Source organism: Taeniopygia guttata, chromosome 1, assembly GCF_048771995.1.
Source record: "Taeniopygia guttata chromosome 1, bTaeGut7.mat, whole genome shotgun sequence".
NCBI lineage: Eukaryota > Metazoa > Chordata > Aves > Passeriformes > Estrildidae > Taeniopygia > Taeniopygia guttata.
The window spans coordinates 110,892,668-110,917,653 of record NC_133024.1 but is presented as its reverse complement, the minus strand read 5'-3'; the positions used below and the strand labels follow the sequence as shown (position 1 = coordinate 110,917,653).

Genomic DNA, 24,986 nt, shown 5'->3' with positions numbered 1-24,986 from the left:
GGATTTGGAAAATGGAAATGGACATTCAGCTGCAAGGAATGCTCAAGGGTAGTAAAAATTTGTCTGGGTTGTTTTGACTTAGAAGAGAGATTTCTGATAGAAGGAAGGATGGAAGAAGGAAGGAGAAGGAAGGATGATGCAAAAAGCCACAGGGGTGTAAGTGAAACAAGTTACACTCTGAGAGGCAAGGGAGGAAATGAAAGTTTTCTATGTCCCTGGAATGTGGCTGATATGAGAGAAGCTCTTCAGTCCCATTTCTGTGCATGATGGAGACTGGCACTTCCAAAGGAGAGGACACCACCTCATGATCCTGTTAACTTAAGCCATGACGTCAAGAATCCTTCATCGTCTCCTGTGTCACTCTTTCAGCAGCTTTCCCTGGAAATGGAGATACTCTCCCCACCAGGCTTCAGATAGTTCTGAAGGTTCTCCAAATGGCTGGAGAACCTGCTCAAGCTGGCCAGGTGTACCAAGGGGAACTTCAGCCAAAGCAGGGAAAAGATGAGGGCTCATTTCAGATGACCTGCAGTCCAGGTGATCTTTTCAGTCCACGGGGTGAGGTGTCCTGTCCTCCAGAGGGAACACTGATACCTGTAATGAGGACAGAATAAACTGTCTCCAACCAATTCACCCACTCTGGCCAGGCTGGAAAGGCTGGGGACCAGCCAGGGCAGCTCTGCAAAGGCTCCCACAGTGGGACTGGCACCACTGCAAAGGACAAATTCTTCTCCCTGCTTCCACCCTGATCTGCTCCAAGCTTAGCCTCAGGGTGTGATGTGACATTGGGTTTAGTATTCCACAATTTGGTTGTTCATTGCCTTTGGCTGAGAAGACCAAAGCAGGAGCCACATAAGATATGGGCAGGAGGACTTGAAAGCTGAGCCCACAGGAAAGTTTTGGCCTCCAGACTAACTTTCTACACACTGCAGGACAGCCCCTCTTGTTCTCCCTGGTGTAGTTGCAGCTCAGGTGGATTTTGTGGCTTTTGGGAGACAGTTTAGAGTGAAAAGCTAAAATATTCCACCTCAGCTCCTTCAGCAAGCTCACTCTGACTGCGGTGGTTACCTTTGGGCTCCTCATCTTGGATAGGAAAAGCTTTTGCTTTTTCAGCCACCCTACGACGAAAATTGAGAGGCGTGGATTCTATGAAAACAGGATGTCAGGTTTTGTCAGAAAAGATCACAAGGGGTGTAAGGTTGGGGTTTGTTTTTTGGGTTTTTTTTTCTTTTTTTTTTTCATTTTATCTGCCTCTCTCTCTGTTTCATTTTCTGCCTCCCTCCCTCCCTCCTTCACACCCTCCTCCCACCTCCCAGTTTGTGTCAGTGCTGTGAGCACACGGGGAGGGGAGGACACGGAGGAGATGGCGATGGCTGAGGCACAACTGTACGCAAAGGTGTCCAACAAGCCCTGGGGCAGGAGCACCTCTGCCCTCCTCGAGCCTCTCCTGGCCAAAGGATTCCCAGCTCATATCGCGTGAGTAGCGTGCTCAGCTGCCCTTGCACAGGGAGATTTATTTGAGATATGAGGTGCTTGCCATAAAATCCCAATACAGGCAGCCTGGTTTTTGAGATCAGGAGATTGTGCTGCTCCTGGGGGTGATGTCCCCGTGCAGGGATCAGATCTTGCTCTGAATTTTATGTGTGAAATTCTTATATATAGTATGATATATGAGATATATTCTCATTTATATATAATCTCATGTATAGTGTGTATTGCTCACACAGCAAAACCAATCTGCTCGATATCCAATATTTTAAAATACTGGGTAAATCTAAAATACTGTATAAATCTAAATCTATAGTATGAGATATGAGATATATTCTCATATATATATTTTCATATATAATATGTATTGCCCACACAGCAAAACTGATCTGCTCAATATCCAGTATTTTAAAATACTGTGTAAATCTAAAGACACACACACTTCCACATCCTGAGTTTTGAGAGGCTTCTCAATGAGCTGAGAAGTTGACCATTGTTTGCTCTTGGGATACATCCTCTTTCATTTTTTTCTGCTTATTACTCTTATTATAAGGAATTGAACATGGGTGTAATTTCTACTCAAAGCTATTTTCAGGCCTGGCAAAAATCTCCCGCTAGACGGTGTCACTGGAAACTGTTTTTTTCTCCTTAAGATGCCCCCTGAGTCTGTCAATTTTTCTTCCTGTCTTGAAGGAAGATCTTGTTCTGAAAATCATGGCTCTATTCTTGGCAACTCCAATGGATGAGAGAGTAACTGGTGGCAGATAAACAAGTTAATGAAAAAGAAAAATGCCAGTCACTCTTCCCCCAAACATCTCTCCTGTTGGACAGGCAAGTTTTGGGGAGGATTTTCCAATTTCTGAATGGCTCAAACTGTTCAAAAAATAGATCTTAGTATTTAAATATCAAAGAACCCCTCATAAAAATATTTTAGAAAGAAGAGCAAGATCTCTTTACCCTTTGACTGAAAATGGAGTGAAAGAGGTTCCATTTGTAACTGCTGTGTTGTTTTTTGGGAACAGCTGTGGTAGCAATCAGTCCCTTGTTCCCAGTGATGCAAAATGTGATTTTAGCTGAAAATATGGCTCATAATTTCTCTGTTAATACTGTAACTTCAGTCAGCTCAAAGTAATCGTTACTTTTTGAATTTTTTAAAGTTTTATGTGATTCGTTTCCAATCCCCTTCAAATGCTGTTACTGAGATGACTTTGTGCTTCCCAGTTCAAAGTCAAGAAGCAGCAGCAGAAATACTGTGCAAATTGATGTAAGGTAACAAAATATCAAAAAGCAATTTTAAAAAGTTTTATTCCCTATTATTGACCTTAAGATCTTCAAAATTTTGATTGCGTTTTAAAAAAACCTTGCAGCCATCTCTGTTGTCCCTCAATTAAACCATGAATGAAAGTACTGAAAAGTTTGTTTTGAGATGTCCTGGCCTGAGAAATATGAGGTGGGATGGAATTATTACGAAATTTTCCATCATGTAGAACCAACAGGCCAAAGCAGCATTTCCCCAATTAGTAAAACTCACATATTTGAGGGTCAAGTCTAGCCTAAGATAAAAAAATTTCTACAAGAAACTGTGCCAGCAGTTTCTGTTTTAGGGAAAAGCCAGTTTATTCTCACTGTAGATGCATTTTTAATCTACTTTCATTATAGATGCTTAATGGTTTATTTTTCTCTCTATCTGAGGGAAATTGGTACATGCAGGACTTATTCTTTGCATTATTTTTCAATTTTCACTTCTCATCTTGGAAGTGTAGGATTAGTCACACCCCTAGTGCTAAGGGCTCTATAAACCTTGCTGGAAATCATCCTACAGCCAACACGTGAGGAGACAAAAGGTGGAGCAGGTATGGAGAGGAGCATGAGAGAACAACGAGATGGGGCTGAGCAGGATGGCAGTTCATGGCCTCAGGTCTCCCTTGTCTTATCATGTTTAATTTTGAAGGCCCCACAGTAAAGAAAAGCTGAAGCCAGGCTTGCTTTTAGCTTCAGAGCTGTTTGCACAGAGCTTGTGCCCAGGTGGGAAAGCAGCATGGCATGAAGTGCCAAAAAACTCCCTTGGAGGTGCAATGAGTGCTTCTGAACCTTGGCATCATGCCACTGACACTTCCACAAGGCACAGTGTGGGAAATGGATTTGTAGGGAATTCTCAAAGCCTGGCAGAAGGCTCACACAGTGTGCACCTGTGTGCAAACCTTGAGATAAGAAATGCTGACTTAGAAATGCCATGACATAGGACAGACATTGTTGAGAGAGAAATGGAGCTAGAAACAAGTTTCAAAGGATGGCCTTGCAAATAAGACTGGATATTTTAGAGAAATAGAACTATGAAAGGTGCATTGTAGTGGGACCCATGAGGGGTAATTTTAGATGATTGGCTTTAAGGCATCTACAACGTGGTGTGGCAACAGCTGATAGGCCAAGAAACACTTATAGTGTATTGTAATTAGGAAATAGTTGGCTTCTGATTGTGATGGAGTGAATTACAACATCTGTATTGTCTCACCCTTCACATGAGACTGAAAATGGAATAAAAGCTTTTAAAACGCCTCTCAGTTGCCCCATCTCTGGGTCGGAAAAGGGCTTAATCTGACAGCACAGCAGGAAAGGCTGAGTGAGGAGAGGGACAGGAGGGCTTAGCTGGGGCACAGAAAGGAAATGTGCAATGTTCAGTCACAGAGGGCACGGGCTGGCTTTAGACCATCGATCTGGCCACGGGAGCTGATTTACTTTATGGAGAAGAGAGGTAGAAAGTAAAGTTTGAGTGGAAACACTCATGTTTGTCCTCATCCCTGTTGACCCTCACTGAAGAGCCAGCAGTGGCTGCATAGAAATGTTATTAACAAGCCCAAGTGTAGTTTTTACACTGAAGAGAGGACAGAAGGCTTGGAGGGAACATAAGGATGAGCCTAAGTCCTGCAGCTCAGTGCACACACTGCTGATGTGTGATGGTGTCACAGGGATGGATGAAGAACAAAAATGGGAGGAGACAATACAACTCAATGCCCTCAGGAGCCAGTGGCCAGAAAAGATGGCCTCAAAAGAGAAGGAAAAACATCAGCAGATGCCAAGAAATTCAGTAGGTTTTTTCCAGTGTCCTCTGTCTCTACATCCCCTTCATATTTATTCTGAGAAGTTTGTAGGTGCATTTCAGGGGTTCATGAGTGCAGCTGCTGCTTGAACACTGGAATCCGTCACCCATTACCCAGTATTCAGGCACAAAGATTTGCTCATGTGAAACATGTAGGTGGCTTTTTGAAAGCCCTAGTTAGAAAAGGAAACATGAATCAAATCCTACCACAGAGGATGGAAGTTGCATTAACAGAGAGAAATGAGAGATTTTGTCCCTCACCTTGGACTGAGCTGCTGGCTTAGATCTGGCTCTCTGCTGGCTCTGAGGGGTCCTCAATCCAGATTCCAAACCCCAATATAATTTTTTAGTTTTAATGCATGGGCTTGGCCCTGGCATCTTGAATCATGTCAGAATCTGTAGTATTTAGATGATTCCCAGATTGTAGAAAGTCTCGGTCAGCCCCGCTGCCAAAGAAGAAGCCATAATTCGTCTGTGCTGGTTTCAAGGTTGTTTATTCTGTTTATCTCTAACATGTTCTGCTGCCCTGCCGCAGCTCTGTCCTGCAGGGCAGCGTGTGGGGCTCTGCCCCCAGTGGGATGTTACAAACATTAAATACCACAAACTACCTGTGCTGGATTTACAATAACGTGCCAATATCTGTCACCTACGTTGAACAGTGTGTCCCCAGCCTAAAACAACAGAAAAAATGCCAACACCACAGTGAAACATGGAGGGCATGAAGAAGGAGAAAAAGGACAAAACACACCCAATTTCCTCCATCTTGTCCCCTTTGGACCCCTAATCTAGAATCCTAAAATTTTACTTTTGCACCCGTGCCACACTTAATTATTAATTATATCAAACACTCAGAGCTTGTAATTCATCCTGTAAGACTGAAAACTCTTTTCCATGGACAGAGATCACAGCCAGTGTCTCTGGGGGCTCTGTCCAGGGGGGTTCCTGACCCCTGCCAGGATCCCAGGCCCTCCAGGGCAGCCAGAGGGATGTCCTGGACTCTCACAGAATCAGACCCTTTTTGCTATGAACCAAGAAAATCCTGCCCTTACAGTGCTTGGATGGATGGTTTATCTAGGCCCAAGGAAATTCATACAGTCAGTAAACCTCCAGAACACAAAGGAAAGCATCTCACGGGAGGACAGGTTACCAATCTTCCAGGAATTAAAGACCTGCAGTGAGAAAAAAGCTATCTGGAAGGCTTCAAGAACATTTGCTAGAATAACCTTCTTGCTAAAGGTCCTGCTAAAGGTCCTGGAAAATAAGACTTGATGACCAAAGTCACTGAATGGCCTCTACTTCTTAAAAGTTTTCTTTCATAGTTTTGAGGAACCAATTTTGTGCTTTTTCTAGGCAAAAAGCCTTGGTTGCTACTGGACAAAAGACAATAGAAGATGCAATAAAATGGTAAGTACTTGTGATTTCTAAGGTGTGCCTTCATGTTAAACCTGCCTAAAAATCCTTGTTGATGTGCTCATCCTGTTACTGAATTTGAAATTAGCTGCCATAAAAACCACAAACCTGAATTTGAGATTTTTTTTTTCATTTATTTCACTCAGAGAGAGAAATATTTATGTTTGTAATTATTCTGGGACACAAGGTAACTTGCAGAAGGTCCAGGTAAATTTTAAAAAAGCAACTGCTTTTACTTTTATCAGTGAGTCAGTTCACAGGACCAGCTAGTCTGGTCAGAAAATCTTCCTCAGCTTTAAGCCTCCTGAGAGAAAGGAACAAGGAAACAGGATAAATTTTTGTAAATCCATCGCAGCACTTAGAAACATGTGCAGAAACAACAGCTGAAGGGGAACATAAAGGCCCACCAGAAATTAAATAGGAAAGGTTGATGGTCAGAGGGAGGTATTATTAAAATTTAAAGAACTTCTCAGTTTTGAATGTCACATAGTTTTCTTCTCTCTACCAAGACTCTCATAGAGTATTTATGTCATTCATGTGCTGATAACTGATTTTTTTTGTTGTTGTTTTAATTAATCTTCACATTAAATACAGACTTTCCTTGCATTTTCTTTTGGGTTCTCTTTTGCTTTTTGGGGTTTTTTTGCCTTTTTTAACTTGGTTCAGTTGGTTCTTTTCTCTTTTCTTTTCTTTTCTTTTCTTTTCTTTTCTTTTCTTTTCTTTTCTTTTCTTTTCTTTTCTTTTCTTTTCTTTTCTTTTCTTTTCTTTTCTTTTCTTTTCTTTTCTTTTCTTTTCTTTTCTTTTCTTTTCTTTTCTTTTCTTTTCTTTTCTTTTCTTTTCTTTTCTTTTCTTTTCTTTTCTGCCAGAGGAGGCATTGAGAATGGCATATGCTTTCCAAATAATTTTTTCAGGGATGCTGCCACACTTCCCAACAGCCATTCCCAATCCAACAGCTGCAAAGACAAACATCCATCATGTGAAAGACATGGCGAACGATATCACCACATGGCATATAAATTTCTGACCTTTCCTTGTGTGTTTCTGATTTGTCTTGCTGGATTTTCTTAGGGCTGAATAAAAAGGCTCATTTTGAGTTTTTTTTTAATCTTCAGCTGGTCTTAATTTTGCCATTCTTCAATGTGTTCCACCCATTGGCGTTTTCCTCCTCCAGTTCTCAGTTTCCAGTCATGGAAAAGGGGAAGAAAACCCCCAAACTTTAAAAAGGGTTTTTTTTGTTTTGTCTCATTTTCAGACACTAACAGAAGTAAAGACATATGATAAAAGGTAAAGTAGTCAAAAAATAAGCAGAAAGAGCTTTTACTTCGGCTTTTCATTTGAAAGAAAATAATAAAACCGTATTTCCTTTTTGTGATCCATGCTATGGAGGCCTTCAGGCACAGGAAACCAGAGCCGTGCATGGCCTCACTCTCAGTGTTACACTCTTGATTTCAGGCTGCATTCCCACTGCAATGACCCCTCCCTGGATGACCCAATCCCGCAGGAATATGCCCTTTACCTGTGCCCGCGGGGCCGCCTGCACAGCCGCCTGCAGGACTTCTGGCGGGAGAGCAAGCGGCAGTGTGGGAAGAACAGAGCCCACGAGGTCTTCCCGCACGTCACCCTCTGCGACTTCTTCACGGTGAGGCAAGGAGAGCGCAAAGCTTGGATTTCAGCTGGGTGGTACCTGGTGAAACTGGGCCACCTGCTGTGGTCTGACACCAGAACTGGTTGGTGGTCAGACGACGTGACCCAGGTCCAGGAATCAGATTTATTTCATTTCCTGAGCCTTTCATTTTCTTTGCTACAGTCATCTTGCTGTTTTCATCCTTAAGAAAACCTCTGCCTGCTCAACACAGTGTTTCAAAGAAGTTTCCAGTGCCATTTTGGTAGATCCATCTAGAGCAGCCCTGTGCAGTTCAGTTGCTGTCAAACTTCCATGAGTCCATTGCTGCATGGATTTAGAATGAGAACCCTTCCCAGCCAGGGCAGCAGTGGCTGTCATCAGCCAGCTGTGCAGCAGGGACAGGGTTATCCTAGGTGCAGACAGCTTTGGTACAAGTCTGTGGGAATCTCAGGAAAAGTTTTGCCATCCCAAGAGAGCCCCATCATCTGGTCACTGCTATGGTGGCACGTCCCAGACTTTACTCTTTTTGTTGAAGTTGAAGATTTTGTGAAATCTTTTGTGATGCCCAGCACTGGACTAGCCTGGAAAAACTCTGGAGTCTCCTGGAATCCAGTTTTAGCATGTTGATGGTGAAACACATGAGCATCAGCTGTGTCTGGGATGTGCTGAAACAGTCTTGGGCTAGAGCAGCTGCACAAAAATTACTTTGTTCATCATATTTTTATATTAAATCATTAAGTGCTTCCTTCCCCCTTAAGGGTGGATTATCACAACCATGCCAAAAAGTAGAGACAGTGAAAATAAGACTATTTTGTTGCAAAATATTGAGTGGTGTTCTGTGACCATTAAACACAATTATACAGACCAAAAATCATTCATTAATAACAAATGCCATGCTCTTGGGAGGCATCAAGTTTAAAGGCCTGTCTGGAAAAGATGACTGCATAGCAACCCTCACCTTGCACATCTCAGTAAAGGACCGTAGGATAACAATAACACAAATCCCTGCTTAGAATTGAAGAGGGAAATCATGATCCCTGTCTCATTTCAGACTGGTTTCTGCACATCCTGACAGATGGTAAAATATTTTGGCTTTTTCCTACCCAGGCTAGATATGCCTTGGGTTGAAGGTTCCATCTCCTATTATAGAACCAGGACACTGTGCTGATCCAGCTGCCAAATACTGGTGGGTTTAATGCCAGGAATTTCAGGCAAATTCCTAGGTATTTCGTGTTTCTCAGGAAGTTTATACCCCCACAGTTTTCTGACAGTGCTGTATGACACTACAACACTGGCTGTGAGATGGTGGATAAAGCCTGCTCCTCCTCTGTTTTCTTTCAGTGTGAAGACCAGAAGGTGGAATTGTTGTATGACATCCTAAAGCAAGTTGGTGACAGCTTTTCCCAGATTTTTCCACCATCCATTTCCCTAACACTACATGCATCTCCCAGCTACCTTGGCTTCTTCATTGATGGCAGCCAGGCAAATGTCCTCAAAGAGTTTGCTGTGGCATTTTCATCAGAGGCTTCAGCCCTGGCAGGTAGGACCAACACCAGAGGGAAAACGGGTGGGTTGTAGCACAAATGCATAGCCACAGTACTGAAAACATGCCCTGTGTCTCCAGAGGAGCTTAGACTATGTTTTCCTGCCAGCAAACAGCTTGTGCTCCTACAGATTTGCAGCCAGAGGAGCATGTTTTTTTCCTTGAAGACACAGCACTTTTGCCTAGAAGCTGAAATGATACTGTGTGCAACTCGGCAGGTGATTGATCAGGATATCCAAGATGGGCAGGGACATAACACTCCCCAGATCTCCTCCCTCCTGGTGCTGTGGCCTAGCTGGATGGCCTGGCTGCATCCCTAGGAATAGGGTCTAATACCCTTTCCAAGGGAAACAGCATCACCACGACTTTGTCTGGGAGAAATGAGTTCAGTGCACCTCAGGTTGGGAGAGGAAATCCAACCATGATCATTTCTTTTCCTCACAGATGAAGGCAGCAAGTAAATCCAGTCCACATTTGTGAATGATTTTGGCGTGATTAAAACCATGACACCCTTCAAAACCATTACTCAGTAGATCTACTCTACCACTAGTTACTATGATATTTCCTGCATCATGCAGATTGTGTAGGATAAAACGAGAGAGCTTTAAACAACCTTTGTTCCTATGTCATGATGTGATTGTTTCATCCTAGACTGCCACGTGAAGCCCTCCTTGAAGCAGTTCCACCTTACCTTGGCTCACAGGTTTTATCCTCACCACCAGAAGACTTTGGAACAACTGGCCAAACACATTAACCCAGGGGAGCCCTGCCAGTGGGTGGCTGCTCTGTATTCACGGGACATGCGTTTTGTGCATTACCAGGTAATTTCATTTCCTGAGCCTTTCATTTCCTTGGCTACAATCATCTTGCCTTTCCCATCCTTAAGAAAATCTCTGCCTGCTCAGCACAGTGTTTCAAAGAGCATGGTTGTTTCCAGTGCCATTTTGGACTGAAAAACTGCATTCCTGAATCAGTAGATACCACCTTTATTTTGGTAGGTTGCTTGACCTGCATGTCTCAAAATCTAATTCCAAACCCAAGAGGAAAAAAACCTAATCTTACCATGACATGAGAAAATAAGAGACAGGAAATCATGATCCTTTAATATTTTCTAGGATTTGTCAGTTTACAGTTTTGCAGCAAAATTCCCTTCAGCAAAATTAGTTTTCTTGATTGTTCCAGACATGATGAAAACTGCAGCTGTGAGCAGGGGTCAGTTCTCGTTGATGATTTTCTGCTTAGCAGACTCTTAGTTGAAACCAGTCACCATTCTTTCAGTTCTCATTTCCAAATTTAAATTACAGAATGTTCAACAGCTTTTTGTCAGATCAGTAAGTCACTTTGTCACAAGTCTCATGCTGGATTTTAGTCACACTTGGGAGAGCTGCAGCAATCACAAAAATAGGTCAGATCTATGTTTCCTTTCAAATAATTCTGTACCAGTTAGTGGGGGGAAAAGGTATTTTTGTGAAAACCAAATGCCTGTTTTTACACATATTGTAAGTGTGATAGTGTCTTCCTTTTCTGTTGGAATCCAAAATGCAAGGAATTCTCAGAACTTTGGGCCTGGAAGCCAAACCTTAGAATTAAACCCAGGATTTGATCTGAGACCTTGGAAAAGGCTTCCAAACTTAGGTGCTAGAAGGGAGAAAGTGGATTTATAGTTCGAGGCGGAGACATGTTACATTAAATAGAGGAAAGTTTAGAGTTTTAGAGTTTAAGATATATAAAAAATAAAAGTAGTTACAAAGGTAAACAAGAAGTTTAGAGTGCAGTACTGTAGGTTTGTGTGTCATAACATGATTGGCTAAGAAATCCACACTGTAGCATGAGTCCACAAGATGAAATATTTAAGACTGGGTCAAAAATGTAAATATCCTTGTTGGCAGTGTTTTATTGGTCAATAAATCCTTAAAAGGTCATGTGGTGAAGATGTGAGCCAAACTCACCCTTCTTACCTATGTAGAAGATGAAAAAAAAAATCACATAATCTAAAACAACTCAGAGGTCCCATCTTGAATTCTTTCCAAAATCCCCCTACTTTTCCTCTGCCAAAGTGCCACTGAGGAGCAGGTCACAGAGTGGAAAACAGAGCTGGTTCTGTGACCAGGAGAGACGAACAACCATCCCCTGAGCAGCTGAACACCCTGACCCTGCCGTGTGTCCCCGCAGAGGCTGAGGGCCCTCTTCCAGTACAAGCCCCAGAACATTGATGAGCTGATGATCAACGCTGGGGATCTGATCTACGTGGACCCGAGGCAGCAGAGCACGGCCAGCGAGGGCTGGGTGATCGGCACCTCGCACCGCACCGGCTGCAGGGGCTTCCTCCCCGAGAACTACACCGAGAAAGCCCACGAGTCAGACACCTGGGTCAAGCACAGGTAATTTGGGATTTCATGGGTGTGGCTTTCTTTGGCAGTTCCTCCTTGCTGGGATCTGTGGGTAGAACAGGAATCCTGAGGGTCTGGGTGGGATGCTGGGACATCTTCTGCTGCAGGCACCCAGAGTTCATAAGTTCAGCTGCTCAAGGGATGACCCCTGTTCACTCTTGAAGAACCTGAACACCTTAATGAATTTTGAAAGAGCACATTCTGCCAGGGCAGGCTCAGCCTTCAGCTTGGCTCTCTGCTCTCTTCTTGTTTTTTTCTCCTCATTTCAAGGGCTTGTAAAGTTAGCTTGAAATGAAACCACACAAAAGTTGCTCCACCACCTTGGCACCACCCTTATCTTGTTGATGTGCCCTGCATCAGAAGTCACCTGTCTGGCTTCCTGCACTTCATTCTGCAGCTGACATTCTGCAGCACAGCTGATGCTACTTGTAGATTAGAGCTGATTTTTCTAAGGTGGGAAGTTTTGGTGCACTTCTTGATGTCTCAGAGAAAGGGAGGAGGCCACCAGGTAGTTATTTCCTGCTTGAAGGTCCCACTTTGGCAGGGTTGCACCCAATATACACCATCAATTCCTCATATTTTAACCTCATTTTTATTGGGCATATTCTAAATGAACAGCAAAGCTATGAGGTGGATTACAAGTGTGCAAAAAGTATTGAATGTAACATTAATCCTGACTTGCTGATCCTGTAAACAACATCATGACTCAAAAGTCTCTTCTATTTGTGTGTGTGCCTGTATGTTTGTGTGTGTTGCTTCTGTTTTTCTGCAGAGAATATGTTTTTGACACAGCTTCAAGATCCTTCACCAAAACAGAAAATGAGCCCAATGTAAAACTGAATGGGGAAGCCCAAAATCTCAGTATGTCAAGGAGTGTAACCAATGTTCTTTCTCTTCAGGTAATTGTTTTTTCCATTTCTCATTTTTGCCCCATGCTTTGGCAGATATGCTATTAATTAATGGCATTTGGTAAATTTAGTCATATCTTCATTTTCCTCCCTCATATTTTCATGCTTTGTTGTACATTTATACACTCTGTTTTATTTATTATGTTTGTACATTTATATATATATTTATATATATATATACTGATACTGTATTGTATAATAGCTCATACATTTTTCTGTAATGTATATGATGTATATCACACTTGTCTTTCATAAATCTTTCCCTGTTCCTGTCATAATAGCACAACACATGAGTTCTCTGCTCAGGCTTCTCTGAGCACAAACAAGTCTGACAGGTGAGACACATACATAAACTCCACTGAAAGAATGGTCAAGCATTGAATAGACTTCCCAGAGAGGTGTAGAGTCACCAAACGTGGAAGTGTACAAGAAACAACTGGATGTGGCACTCAGTGCTGTGGTTGAGTTGACAACATGCTAGTCAGTCAAAGGTTGGACTCAATAATCCCAAAGGTCTTTTCCAGCCTTAATGATTTTATGATTGTCTTTCATTTGGCTTCAGTGGAGGACCAGTCAGGCTTATGCTGTCTCTTCTCCAGGAATCCAGGCTTTTCCTGCAGGTTGTAGGTAACATCCTTATGAAACTCCCTTTTCCCAGCAGTCTCAGAACACTGCCCTGAAGAGAGGGGTGCTGGTGATGTGCCACGGGGAAAGAGTGGATCAGGTCTTTGGCAAATCTTGGCTTCAGCAGTGCCTGACTGCAGACGGTGAGTAAGGTAACAGGAGGATCTTCAAAAACCAGGACCAAACCCAATTAACTCCGGTAATGGTAGAAGAGAGTCAATCTTTGTGTAAATATCAATGCTGGCACAAAGAAGTGATAACAATGCAAGTCAGGCACAGTGCTGCTTCAAGCTGCACATAACCAGGTCACAATGTCCTAAAGTCCTTCATGTTTATGCTCCCTAAATTCTGCAGATAAACAAAGCTCTTGTGCTGCTGATGGAAGTGTGGCTCACTGGTACATGAAAAAATCCCAGGAGCACCCTCATCACCTCTCATTACATGAGATGATGGTTGTCAGACCCCTCCACCTTTCTGAGCCTGAGTCAGAATCACAGGCTCTTGATCAGAGTCCCACTACATCACTAGTCCAATCTGGGGAATCTCTGGTGGAAATGAAAGGTCAGCACTGACATAAATTAAAATCTGAATTTCCTCCCTCTCCCTCAAAAAATAAAAAGGAAAAGCTATGTTTTCAGGTGAAGAAAACTGACCCAAAATAGGGAAATGTGTGTCAGGAGGAAGGAGGGGAACAAGAAGGTGGGATTTCACAAGTGAGAGGTTTATGCTGAAAGTCTGCCTTGCTATGCTGAAGATTCCCCATGTTTAGTGCATGGAATTCACAGCAGATAAGGAGAGTGGTACCATATAGCTGCATAATCAATGCATTGATTTCATTTTGGTTCAGTGGAAATGGGGTTTTTTTCAGGCATTTTGGCAACTGTAAAAGAATATAGATAGGAAGTCGATTTTTGTTTCTCTTGAGTCCTGCAAAGTGAAATTCTCCTGATTTCCTGTTCTTTCCCTCCCCCTCCCCATTTGCTCTTTCTGAGCTTGAAGAAGAGGGGCTGTTCTCTTGGGACAGATGATTTCCCAAGCCAGTGTTGTGACCTTAAAACATGACCCCTTTAAGGTAATAGCACTTAGAAAGGTTTCTTTTCATCAGTGTGACACTGACTGTCTGTAAAACAGACACAACACAGCTGCTGCCTCCCTTGTGCCACAGCAAAATGTCCTGCCTTGTTTCAGGGAAATACCACAGAGCAGATCTGAACTTTCCCTCCTCCCTGCCAAGGCAGAAAGACAACATGAAGCAGTTTGAATGTGATCCTCCTTTATCTTGCTGTGGTATTTTCCAGTCAAGGCTTATAGGTAAGCTGGATATTCTCCTCCTGCAAATGTAAGGGTTTGGGAAGCAGCCTGTCATGATCTACTAAAGCTCATGCTGGCCTTGCAGCAGAAAAAATTTCCTGCCAGCATTCACTGCGGCCACAATTCTCCATGGGCAGCCACTGCAAGATCTTTTTAAATAGTAAAATAGAGAATACAGCTGGTTGCTTGTCTTTGAGACCTCCTCTGCCAGCTCCTGGAAGAAGCAGAGCTCTACCTGTGCCCTGCTGCTTGTCTGCAAGGGATGAATGTCTTATGCAGTTGTCCCTGAGTGGACAGTGGGGAGTGAAGGGCCAGAGGAAGCAGCTCCATGGCCAGCAGTGTGGGCATCTGGCTGAAGGAGAACGGGTGGTGTGGGCTAGGCTGACTCAATTCACTCTCCAGATGAAGCTGGTTGTGCTCCCTGAGCAAGATGCATGCCTGTGACAGTGCTGGTCTGCTGCAATCACTTGTCTCTGATGGCTCAGATATATGAAGACAGCCACATGCCTATAACTGCTGTTTGCAGATTTTGGGTGAACCTTCTGTAATTATCTTCCAACACTCATTTTAGAATTGGTGTTTCCACCAGAATGAGCTTTCTAATGAGCTCAATCAGCAGATAGTGGGAAGAAAATGGATAGAAAGAGACTGTCAATATAGCCCATGTTGATGAAATTGCAACTCTCTGAGGGTTTTTTTTGCAGAAAGTGTTTTGTAGTAATTTCTCACCTGTCACACTTTGCTGTTGCCATCCAGGGGAAGCTCTGCTGGACCAGGAGGTGACAGTCAGCTACGTGTACTCATCCCCTGCCCTGTGCTGCGTGCAGACAGCTCAGCACATACTGCAGGGTAAGGCAGCAGAACCTGCCACACTGCAAACATCTCCAGCAAACTTCTGTGAAGCATCTGACACGAGCAGTGAGAAAGATGCACAACTTTGTGGTTGTTTGTGGTTTTCTTTAAGCAAGAAAGACCAAGTGGTTTTGACTGCTGGCAATGCAGGCAGCAAAAAACTTGCTGGTGTGTGTGCACTCTGTGGGATATATCAGAGTAACTCTGGGACTTCTTGGTGAGAATGGACCTGCTGGTGTGTGTGCACTCTGTGGGATATATCAGAGTGACTCTGGGACTTCTTGGTGAGAATGGACCTGCTGGTGTGTGTGCACTCTGTGGGATATATCAGAGTGACTCTGGGCCTTCCAGGTTAGAATGGCCACAAAAATCCCCTACAACGTTACAAGCTGGGGACAGTGTGGCTGGACAGTGTCCAGGCAGAAAGGGACCAGGGGGTGCTGGTTGACAGCCAGCTGAATATGAGCCAGCAATGTGCCTCGGTGGCCAAGAAGGCCAAGGGCATCCTGGCCTGCATTAGGAATTGTGTGACCAGCAGGAGCAGGGAGGTCATTCTTCCCCTGTACTTGAGTGCTGTGTCTAGTTCTGGGCCCTCAGTTTGGGAAGGACCTTGAGATGCTTGAGCACGTCCAGAGGAGGCAACAAGGCTGGTGAGAGGCTGGGAACACAAACCCTGTGAGGAATTTTTGAGGGAATTGGGGTTGTTTAGCCTGGAGAAGAGGAGGCTCAGAGGTGACCTTATTGCTCTCTACAACTCCTGAAGGGAGGGTGCAGACAGGTGGGGTCGGTCTCTTCCACCAGGCAGCACTGACAGAACAAGAGGACACAGCCTCAAGCTACTTCAGGGAAGGTACAGGTTGGATATTAGGAAAAAACTTTCACCAAAAGAATAATAAAATACTGGAATTGTCTTCCCAGGGAGGTGGTTGAATCACCATCTCTGGATGTGTTTAAAAAAAGACTGGACATGGCACTTGGTGCTATAGCCTAGTTCAGGTGTTAGGGCATAGGTTGGACTTGATGATCTTAGAGGTCTCTTCCAACCTCATTATTCTGTGATTCTGTGACCTGCTGGTGTGTGTGCATTCTGTGGGATATATCACAGTAACTCTGGGCCTTCCAGATTAGAATGGAATCTAATGTTATGTGAAACAGAGGTGTTTCATATCTGCTGGAATTCAACATGAGTAGCTGCTCATCAAATCATCACTGCCACCTCTTCCAGAAAATATTTTGACCCAAGTATCAGATGTTTCCAGAGCTCTGAAGGATCTGAAGGTGAATCAGGGAAGACTGCTTCCGTGATTCCTTTTGTGAACCAAACTATTTTAATCCTTCATATTACAGAACATCTTTCTCTTCCTTTCCTCTCCCTCTCTTCTTTTTTCATCTCCTATTCCTTTCAGCAAGTTCACAGTTTATTACCATGTTTACATCAGAATGCATTCACTGCCACTCAGTAACCTTTCTTGAGAACATTCAAAAAACAAGTAGATTGTTATCAAAAACAATTATCTTTCGATAAGAGAATTCCATTTCTAATACTGGAAAATTTGGACAATTTATTGCCCCACTGAGGAACACGGAGCAAAATACTATATAAAAATGATAAAAATATTTTCTGTCTGAAGTTTTTTCAGATTACAACATTGTAAAACTGAGTTTTTTCTTTCTACCAGAGCATCCCAAGAGAGCTTCAAAATTTATTATTGTTATACTGATGATAATAATTTGCAGTCCCTTTATGTTAATCATACAAGAACATAATGGTGGCTTCCTTTAATTAATTGGTTGATAATAAGTAATTCATTTTCACTAATGAAAGTACAACAGCAATCAAGGCAGAATGTATAGCCTGAATGTTGCACTTCGAGTGTACCTTTCTCCTAAGATCTATTTCCTGTTCTTCCAGGGCTTAAATTAAATCAAAAAGTCAGAATCAGGGTGGAACCAGGACTGTTTGAATGGACCAAGTGGGAAGCAAGCAGAGCAATCCCTAACTTCATGACTGTGGCAGAACTGGTGGAGGCATCTTACGACATAGATACAAGTTACAGGTAATTGCTCTGTGTTTGATAAAGCTGTAGGGTTTTCCCCTGAGCTATCTTGTCCTTTTATGTGTCACAAATCATTACAAACACTGCAAACTTGGGGTGATTCTGATCAAATTCAGATCAAAATAGGATATAAAAATAAGCTATGCTGTCACCAGCACATGGGTGCACTAGCACAAATGTTTTGTGCACGGCACCAGCCCTCCTCTGGTGTTGCCTTGACATTATGAGCATTCATGTCAGGTCCCAGGAGCTTTGCTTTTACCTTTGGTTCATGTGAAAAACACTTTGGAATGTGAAGAATAACCTGATTTTCAGTGACAAATAAATGTGACGTTATATAAGGTCAGTCAGCCCTTGGCTGAGGGTCTGCAGGGCAGCAGCAAGAGGTTTTGAGGACAGGCAAGATAAGAGCATTTCACTTTAACTGATGTTTCTGACATCACTTTAAGTCACTCAAAGATTACTACTGTGCTCAGCAAGGACTTTTTGGAACCCTCATAACTTGGTGGGGTGAGGGTCGATGGCTTTTCTGAGCACTTGCAAACCACAGCCCGGCAGGAAATGATAAACCTCCAATTCAGTCTAGCTCCTCATCTTTCTCACAAACCAGGCTGCTCAGTGTTTGCACTGCACAGCCAGATCCAGGAAACTGCTCAGCTGTCTCTGGGATTTCCCATGGATTCAAGAAAGGGGGAAAGGAAATGTCTCATGTCTTAACACATTCCTTACAGCCAAGGATGTATCTTTGAGAGTGCATAAAGTCTCCAAAATCCTTCTTTTTTTTAGAGCACAGGTCTTTCTTCACTAACAGCCTGTACTCTCTAGGGGTTTTTTGGTCCAAAATCACTTGCCTCAAAAGAAAGTGTGCAAATGCACAGCAGTGGGAGGCTCAGAGGGGAAAATCTCTAAGGCAATGTTAGCTACAGTGTTTAGGCCCCTCATAGCTCGCTCAGGTCCAGGCAAAACCGGGGTGGACAAATTATAAACTTGCACACAGAATTCCAGTTTCTTCCCATCAATTGCAGGGCTAAAAAATCCCTGGGTGCCAGGTGTTATGAATGATTGTTTGAGATCACTTAAAGAATCACCAGCAAAGGGTATCAGAAAAAAAACAGATATAAAATTAAGCATCAGCACAACAAAATTCATTGGCAAGGTTCACTCTACTACTGAGCTCATGGGACAGCAGGGTCTGGTTTTACCAATCCAACCACTGCAAAAGCTGTCCATCACCCAAGCCCCACCAGACCTCTGAGGCTGCCCTGATTCACAGCAGTGTGAAGGTTTGGCTCTTGGTTTTTTTGGGTGCCTGAAAAGCCTTGGTATATAAAAAAAAGAATGCCTGGTCTCAGCAGAAGTGCTCAGATATTTTGGAGTAATGCATTGTGATTACTGTCCCTGGAAACACTTTTTTTATTAAACTCTAGCAGTGGAAGTCTTTACTATCCATTTGGCCAGCAACACAGATAACCTCGTTCATTGTAGATTTTTATTTACTTGGTTTATTGAGGAGATTAATGCTGAGGTACCAAATCTTGCAAACATTCACATCATTATTGTCTCTCCTATGTTTGAACTCAGTCAGGATTGGAAGACCCAGCTCTGCAGCTCATGTCTGGGCAGTGGTCCCTGCTGGCAGAATTGCTCAAAGCTTTTCTTAGGCACAAATCCTGCTTTAAATAATCTCCACTGTAAACTACAAGTTTTATTGAAGCCTGGTTTTCCCTGCATCTGGTGCTTTATGAGCTATGAGACTTAGCCATGAAATTTAATAGAAATTTCTCAGAGAGAAGTTAATGCTTCAGACAAGCAGAGGTAACAGCGTGTCAGCCAAGCCAGTAGATAAAACTTTTAACTAAGTGCCTTTTCTCTGGTGTAGTCATTCGATGCTGCTAAGAGTGTGTTCATCTAGATTAACATATTTTTGTGATTTTATTGTCAGGAGTAACTTCCCGCTCTCTTCTCTGGTGCCATCGGAAAGTTATGAAGACTATGTCAGCAGAAGCTCTGTGGTTATAAAACAGATCATCAGCGCCTGCCCCTGCAAAGGTAGAGGTTTCAGGTCTTTAAATATTCTGTCAGACCCTTGCAGTAACAGGAACTGGCAGAGATTTGCCAGCAGAAACACATTTCATGTGAGCTGTTGGCACTGCACAGAGCTTAAGGCAGACTCGGTGCTTGTCCTGGGTGACACTGAAGTAGCATAAATGCAATTTATGGAATAGAAATTTAAAAAGTAAAATAAAACTGAGACAGTAGAGTACTAAATTGCAAAAGTATATGCTTTTCTTCATCTTTCTACATCAGGATGGAGTTCAGCAAAAGATAATATGCTTTTCTGGAAAGCTTTTTTCTCTTTCCCTCAGAAGTGCCTTCTCTCAGTAGCTGGCATGTTCAACACACCAGATACATTCTGCCCATCACAACACGCTCTGCCACATTATCAAAAAGGTCTGCAAAGATGAACAGCCCCAAAGCCACCTCATCTCCATCTGATGGGGAACGTGGCAGTGCTGCAGCTCCACTTACCGTGGTTCTTTGCTTTTCCTGCTGTGCCAGGCGTCATCCTCATCGTGGGCCACGGCTCCTCCTTGGCACCTCTCACCCGAGCGCTCACAGGGCTCCCCAGCAGGGACAGCAGAGACTTTGTCCAGATGGTGCAGAAGGTAAGAGGATTTTATTCCATCAGGAAGCCTTTGGGCTGTTTCTTTATGTTTTTAATAAGGAGAGTGCCTATGCAGCAAGACGTGTAACAGCATGCCAGTACCAATGACATCAGCTTTCTCATTCCAGAGGGAGACTCACACGGTTTTAGCAAAGCTCTGGAGGTAAAGAGAAGGGTTTTATTCTGGGGGCTTTGTATGTGACTGGCAGCTAAATCTGTGGAGAAGATTTTCATCTGGAAAGTCAATACCATGTAATACCTGCAGACAAGAGGCACATTTGGAAACCTCTCCACTGGGAGCTGGTCTCCTTCCTTTTGGGAAGATAAGGCTTTGGGGTGAACTAATTGCAGCCTTCCAGTACCTGAAGGGAGCCTACAAGAAAAATGGAGAGAAACTTCACAAGAGCCTAGAGTTGCAGGACAAGGGACAATGGCTCCAAACTGACAGAGAGTAGGTTTAGATTGGATACTAGGAAGAAATTCTTTACTGTGAGGGAGGGTGAGGCACAGGAACAGCTTGCCCAGGTATGAATGTGGAGTTGTGACACAAGTTCAGCTTTCGCCCCTCAGGCTTCCAGCCTGGTTTTAGTTCATTTCAGAAGTGACAGGATATCAGGAGCTGCTCTTTTCTCTAGCAAAGCCCCTCCTTCAAGTCAAAGCAATGACCCTGCTGGTAACTTCCTTCTCAGATCCCTTCCCTGGGCATGTGTTTCTGCGAAGAACAGAAAGAGGAGAACAAATGGCAGATGGTCAACCCACCAGTGAAGACATTAACTCATGGAGCAAACGCAGCATTTAACTGGAGAAATACTATCATGGAAGATTAAAAGGTCATCTCTGCCTTTGCAGTTCTCAAAAAGGAGCCAAAGGCAGGTTATGGTTCATCACAGTCCAGTGATTCATCCAGAAGACACAGAGAGGGTGGGAAATGCCCTCTCTGAGCTGTCAAAGCACAGAAAAACACTTCTGAGTTTGGTGCCCGGATTTTGTTTTTATTTTGGTGACTGAGAAGAATGAACTTAAGAAGTGGTGTTCAAGTGAGAAATAACACTTCTGGTGGTGGTGAGGAAAGCACTTTTTAACCTCTCCTGAGCATAAAAATGTTTAATAAATATGGATATTTAACTACTTGATTATAAACTCCACTCCAAGAGGCACTGAAGTAAACAATGCTGTATTTTTAAGACTGAACTACATCCAGCAAGAATTCCCCTTTTTTTTTTCCTTCTTTAGTCACTTTGATATTTTCAGACAACAGAAAAACTGGGACTGAAAAAAGTCAACTCCTACCAGAAAAGGAGACCAGTTCTAGCTAAAGCCCCTGTATTTCCTGTTCACTCCATCAGTTCTGTGAGAGCAAATACCACACTGACTCTTTATTCACCTCTTCTACGAAGGGAGTCCATTTTCTATCACATCAGCTCCTCATCCAGCAATTCTCAAGTGATGCATATTGCCAAAGGGTCTAAATTATTTATTTTTGAAGGGAAGTGAGCCAATTGCTTTACTGTTTCTGGGAAAAAGAAAGATGCCCTGTGTTACTGTACTGGTGACAAAGCTGTGACATGAGCAGCTTTAATTCTGAACCCTTCCCGAGGTGGCACTTGCAGAACCACAGCTTTACTTTGTGCTGAATTTATTAATGGTGACCCACCTTCCCAGTGGGTCATCTGGAAGGTTTCTGCAGCTCTTCTCTGTGTTTAATTAACAGAATGTAGCCCTGAAATTTTATGCACAAACAGGAACGTGCCTTTCCACTGTCTGTTTTTCTCCTACTTTTCCTTTCTGCTTATCAGATAACTGCCTCCAGGAAAGTACAATGTTTCTTTTCATGAAAGGAAAAAATGAAAATATTTCTTTCAGAGCATAACTAAAAAATGCTTTCATTTTCACTCCTCATTACCTGCTCCTATGTGACGTGTCCCTGCATGCCATTAGCCATCAGGGCATGCAGAGGAGCCCACCCAACATTCCAGCTTTGGGGCTGAGAAGTGCCTGACAGGCACCTTTATCTGTGGGTGTAGAGATTTTGTTATCTCAGCTGTGCAGCTGCAATGATTCATTCTGACTTTCCAGCTCTGATGGAGCTGCTCGAGCTCTCAGTTTTCTGACAGTGCTGAAATTTTACAGTGAAAGTCAAAGTTCCCAGGGCTAAGACAGGAGCTCTTTAATGAGCAAGGGCACAGGACTCAAGCTCAGGAGATGGGTGGCTACAGCTGCAGTCCTAGAAAAAGAGAAAAACACCAAATGTTGCCACAAAATTTTCTTAATCAGGGGAAGCAGGATGCCACTGCAATGCTGAGTGGACTGTGGCTTGGCTATTTCTCCACATCTCAGCACACACTTGCTGTCAGCCAAGAGAGGCAGGTGTGGGGAGGGATGATTTTGCTCTGAGCTCTGAAGATGGTGGCCAGGCTCCTCTGTGGTCAGCAGGGAGGGCAGTGACTCACAGGTCTGGCTGAGAAAGAGCTGTATTATCCAAGAAAATCAGCAAAGCCACTTAAAAGACTGGTCATTTCTAATGTATTAGTGATAATAAATTTCATTAGAAATTTTCTTCTACCTTTCGAGAGATAACAAGGGCTTTTTTCCATACATTATACATTATGTATACATTAATCCTAGACTGAGCTGCAAACACCAGTTTGGTTTAAGAATCTGTGTCTTCCTTTAAAATACCAAAATAAAATACCAAGTGAGATCTCTCCCTTCACCCACTGCAATCACATGTACTGTCAGGGTGGGTCTGTTGTGAAAAATAACCTGTAAGAACAGCATAATCTCCCTTCTTTAACAGCTTTCCTATGCTGCTGCCACTGTGTATAACATAACAATGAAACTTCTTTTTGCTTTTCAGGCCTTCTAGTCTGCAGAAGTAATGTTGCTGAAAGCCAATTAATGGCACTCTAATCCTGTTATTATCCACCCAGCTCCTATCCTTAATGAGTGTGCAGCTTCCCAGAGGGATGTGATAGGAGGGGAGAACAATGTGGCTGGGGGAAGTGTCTGTCTGTCTGTCTCTTACAGGAGACAGATTTTTCTGCTCTACCCAATCTTGGCATCTAATCAGATACCCACAGTGCATGGACAACACTATTGACAAGCTAAATATACTTAAAAGGCAGATTCCTAACACACTCAAACCAGAATCCCACTGTGCTTTTCTTTTATTCTCTATACAGATGCACTCCAATGAATTTTACTTCAGTGAAAACAGAGCATGTTTAAAAGAGGGTTTGGGAACTTAAGTTTTCTTTTGTGGTGAGGACAAATGCTTAGTCACAAGATACTGTACTAAAGTTATAAAGACCTCTCCATGTCTGCTGTTTGAGTCAATGGAACAGGAGGAACATGAACAGAAAGAACAGGCAGCACACTCAGGAACCCATTGAGATTATCTCAGTTTTAATAATGGAAGGGCAAGGACAAGCTCTTCTATTCACAAGGACCCTGCTTTTGGCTTTCCTGGAACCCCATGAGCACAGATTTAACTCTAAACACTTTTTAAAATCAGAGCTGTAATGAGGTCCTTAACATGCAAGGTTTCTTGGTTGTGCAATCTGGTGCCTGGGAGAGAGAGAGAATTCCTAATGGGATGTGTACACAGCATGAGACTAATCACTAAACACAGGTGAAATGAAGAAAATATCCTTGGAATCTTCCAAGTTATTTTTGTGGTAAGCAAAAGAAATAGGAAATTATTTTCCAGTTTCTTGAGAATTTTTTTTGTGATTTTTATTCGGTTGGGTTTTTTTTTTTTTTTTTTATTTGTTTGGTTTGGTTTTTTTTATGCAACTTCTAAAATTAGTTGTTGCTTTACTCCATTGCAGTTTTCTTTCACTGGATCAATTTTATTACAAAGTTATGTGCTTCAATAGATGCTTTTAGTACTGCCTTGGGAATCTGAATGGTCTTTTTTGTATCTTAAAATATGAGAACATAAATTCTTTTGATGAAGACCTGCAGTGAGGCTAATCTATGGTGACCCCTTGTGGGAAAACAGCCTCAGCTTTATATGGCTAAATAAAGTCTGGTGTGATTGAGGGACGAGGAGGAAGTGCAGCAATATTTTTTGACAGTAATGCTTCTTCCATACCCTTTGAAAGGATATTAACATCAAAAATTGTATTGTTTGGGACTACTTTTAGGCAGAGGAGCTTGGAAATTCACTTGAGACAAATTCTTCTGAAGAATGAGATAAAACATGATATGAATGTTCTGCTCCTGATTTTTCCAAAGCTTTTTTCCTTGTGCCAGCATTAATACTGGTGCAAGGAAACCATTCTGCTGAGTCAGAGAAGTAGATATTTCTATTCTTTGTACAATTTTAAGTCACAGATGAGGAATAAAACAGTTGAGTGGATTTTTTTTGCTTCTTTTTTACTTACTGGAGAGCTCCAAAAGGAGAAAGTTCTGTTCTCAGGAGCAACCTGTAACACACTAGAGATTTCTGGATGTTCTCAGCTTTCCTTGATTGCATTCCAAGCAGGAGGCTTTTTATTTTTTTCGAGAATACCACTGGAGGTCACTCATGTACTAACAAACAGTGCTGCAGGGGAAAAAACGTAATTTAAACTATCCAAGCCTGAACTCAGCTTGACTTGAAGATGATGCTAAAATGGGAACGAGTTTGGAATTATGTTGGGCAGATATTCCTCACATTTACAGTAGACTGTGACAAAAGTAGCAAGTAAACTAATTATCTTAATTTTCTTATAAAAAGAACAACATTAGCAGACCAAGTTAGCTTTGCTCTAGCTACAGTAATAATGGAAATGCAGCACAACTCTTCATCAAAAAAAGCAAAAAATAGGAAAAAGATAATTCATCTAAAAATGCTCACTCGGGCAAGCACTGGGGGACATCAGTGTGACCAGAACTTGCAAACAAATGTAAGATAGGATAAGAAAGATTGCATGGGAATTTTATCACTGTGATATTTCTGACAGCAGAAAAAAATTGCAAGGACATAATAAACTCTATTTCATAGGACTTTTTTCCCTATCTCCACTTTCTCTTA

The 24,986-nt window shown here is 42.7% G+C and overlaps 1 protein-coding gene across 2 annotated transcripts; it reads left to right on the top strand.

Moving 5' to 3' along the window:
• The first annotated feature begins 1,301 nt into the window (after positions 1 to 1,301).
• UBASH3A (ubiquitin associated and SH3 domain containing A) lies at positions 1,302 to 24,329 on the top strand. 2 transcript variants are annotated; one of them, XM_030283636.4, is made up of 14 exons: positions 1,302 to 1,473; positions 5,933 to 5,986; positions 7,445 to 7,631; positions 8,958 to 9,156; positions 9,811 to 9,980; positions 11,332 to 11,540; positions 12,322 to 12,448; positions 13,119 to 13,224; positions 14,270 to 14,392; positions 15,149 to 15,241; positions 17,157 to 17,301; positions 19,244 to 19,350; positions 19,861 to 19,967; positions 20,656 to 24,329. In XM_030283636.4, exons 1-14 carry the CDS (start codon positions 1,361 to 1,363, stop codon positions 20,791 to 20,793), a joined length of 1,878 nt encoding a protein of 625 aa, XP_030139496.4. In that variant the 5' UTR covers positions 1,302 to 1,360; the 3' UTR covers positions 20,794 to 24,329. The 2 variants fall into 2 exon arrangements, with proteins under 2 accessions (XP_030139496.4, XP_030139486.4); XM_030283626.4 differs by having other exon boundaries at positions 13,116 to 13,224.
• Positions 24,330 to 24,986: the final 657 nt, after the last annotated feature.

Coding starts and splice junctions, on each gene's coding strand:
- UBASH3A (XM_030283626.4), top strand. CDS start 1,361: ATGGCGATGGCTGAGGCACAACTGTACGCAAAGGTGTCCAACAAGCCC. Junction 11,541..12,321: donor GACACCTGGGTCAAGCACAG/GTAATTTGGGAT, acceptor GTTTTTCTGCAG/AGAATATGTTTTTGACACAG. Junction 13,225..14,269: donor GCAGTGCCTGACTGCAGACG/GTGAGTAAGGTA, acceptor GCCTTGTTTCAG/GGAAATACCACAGAGCAGAT.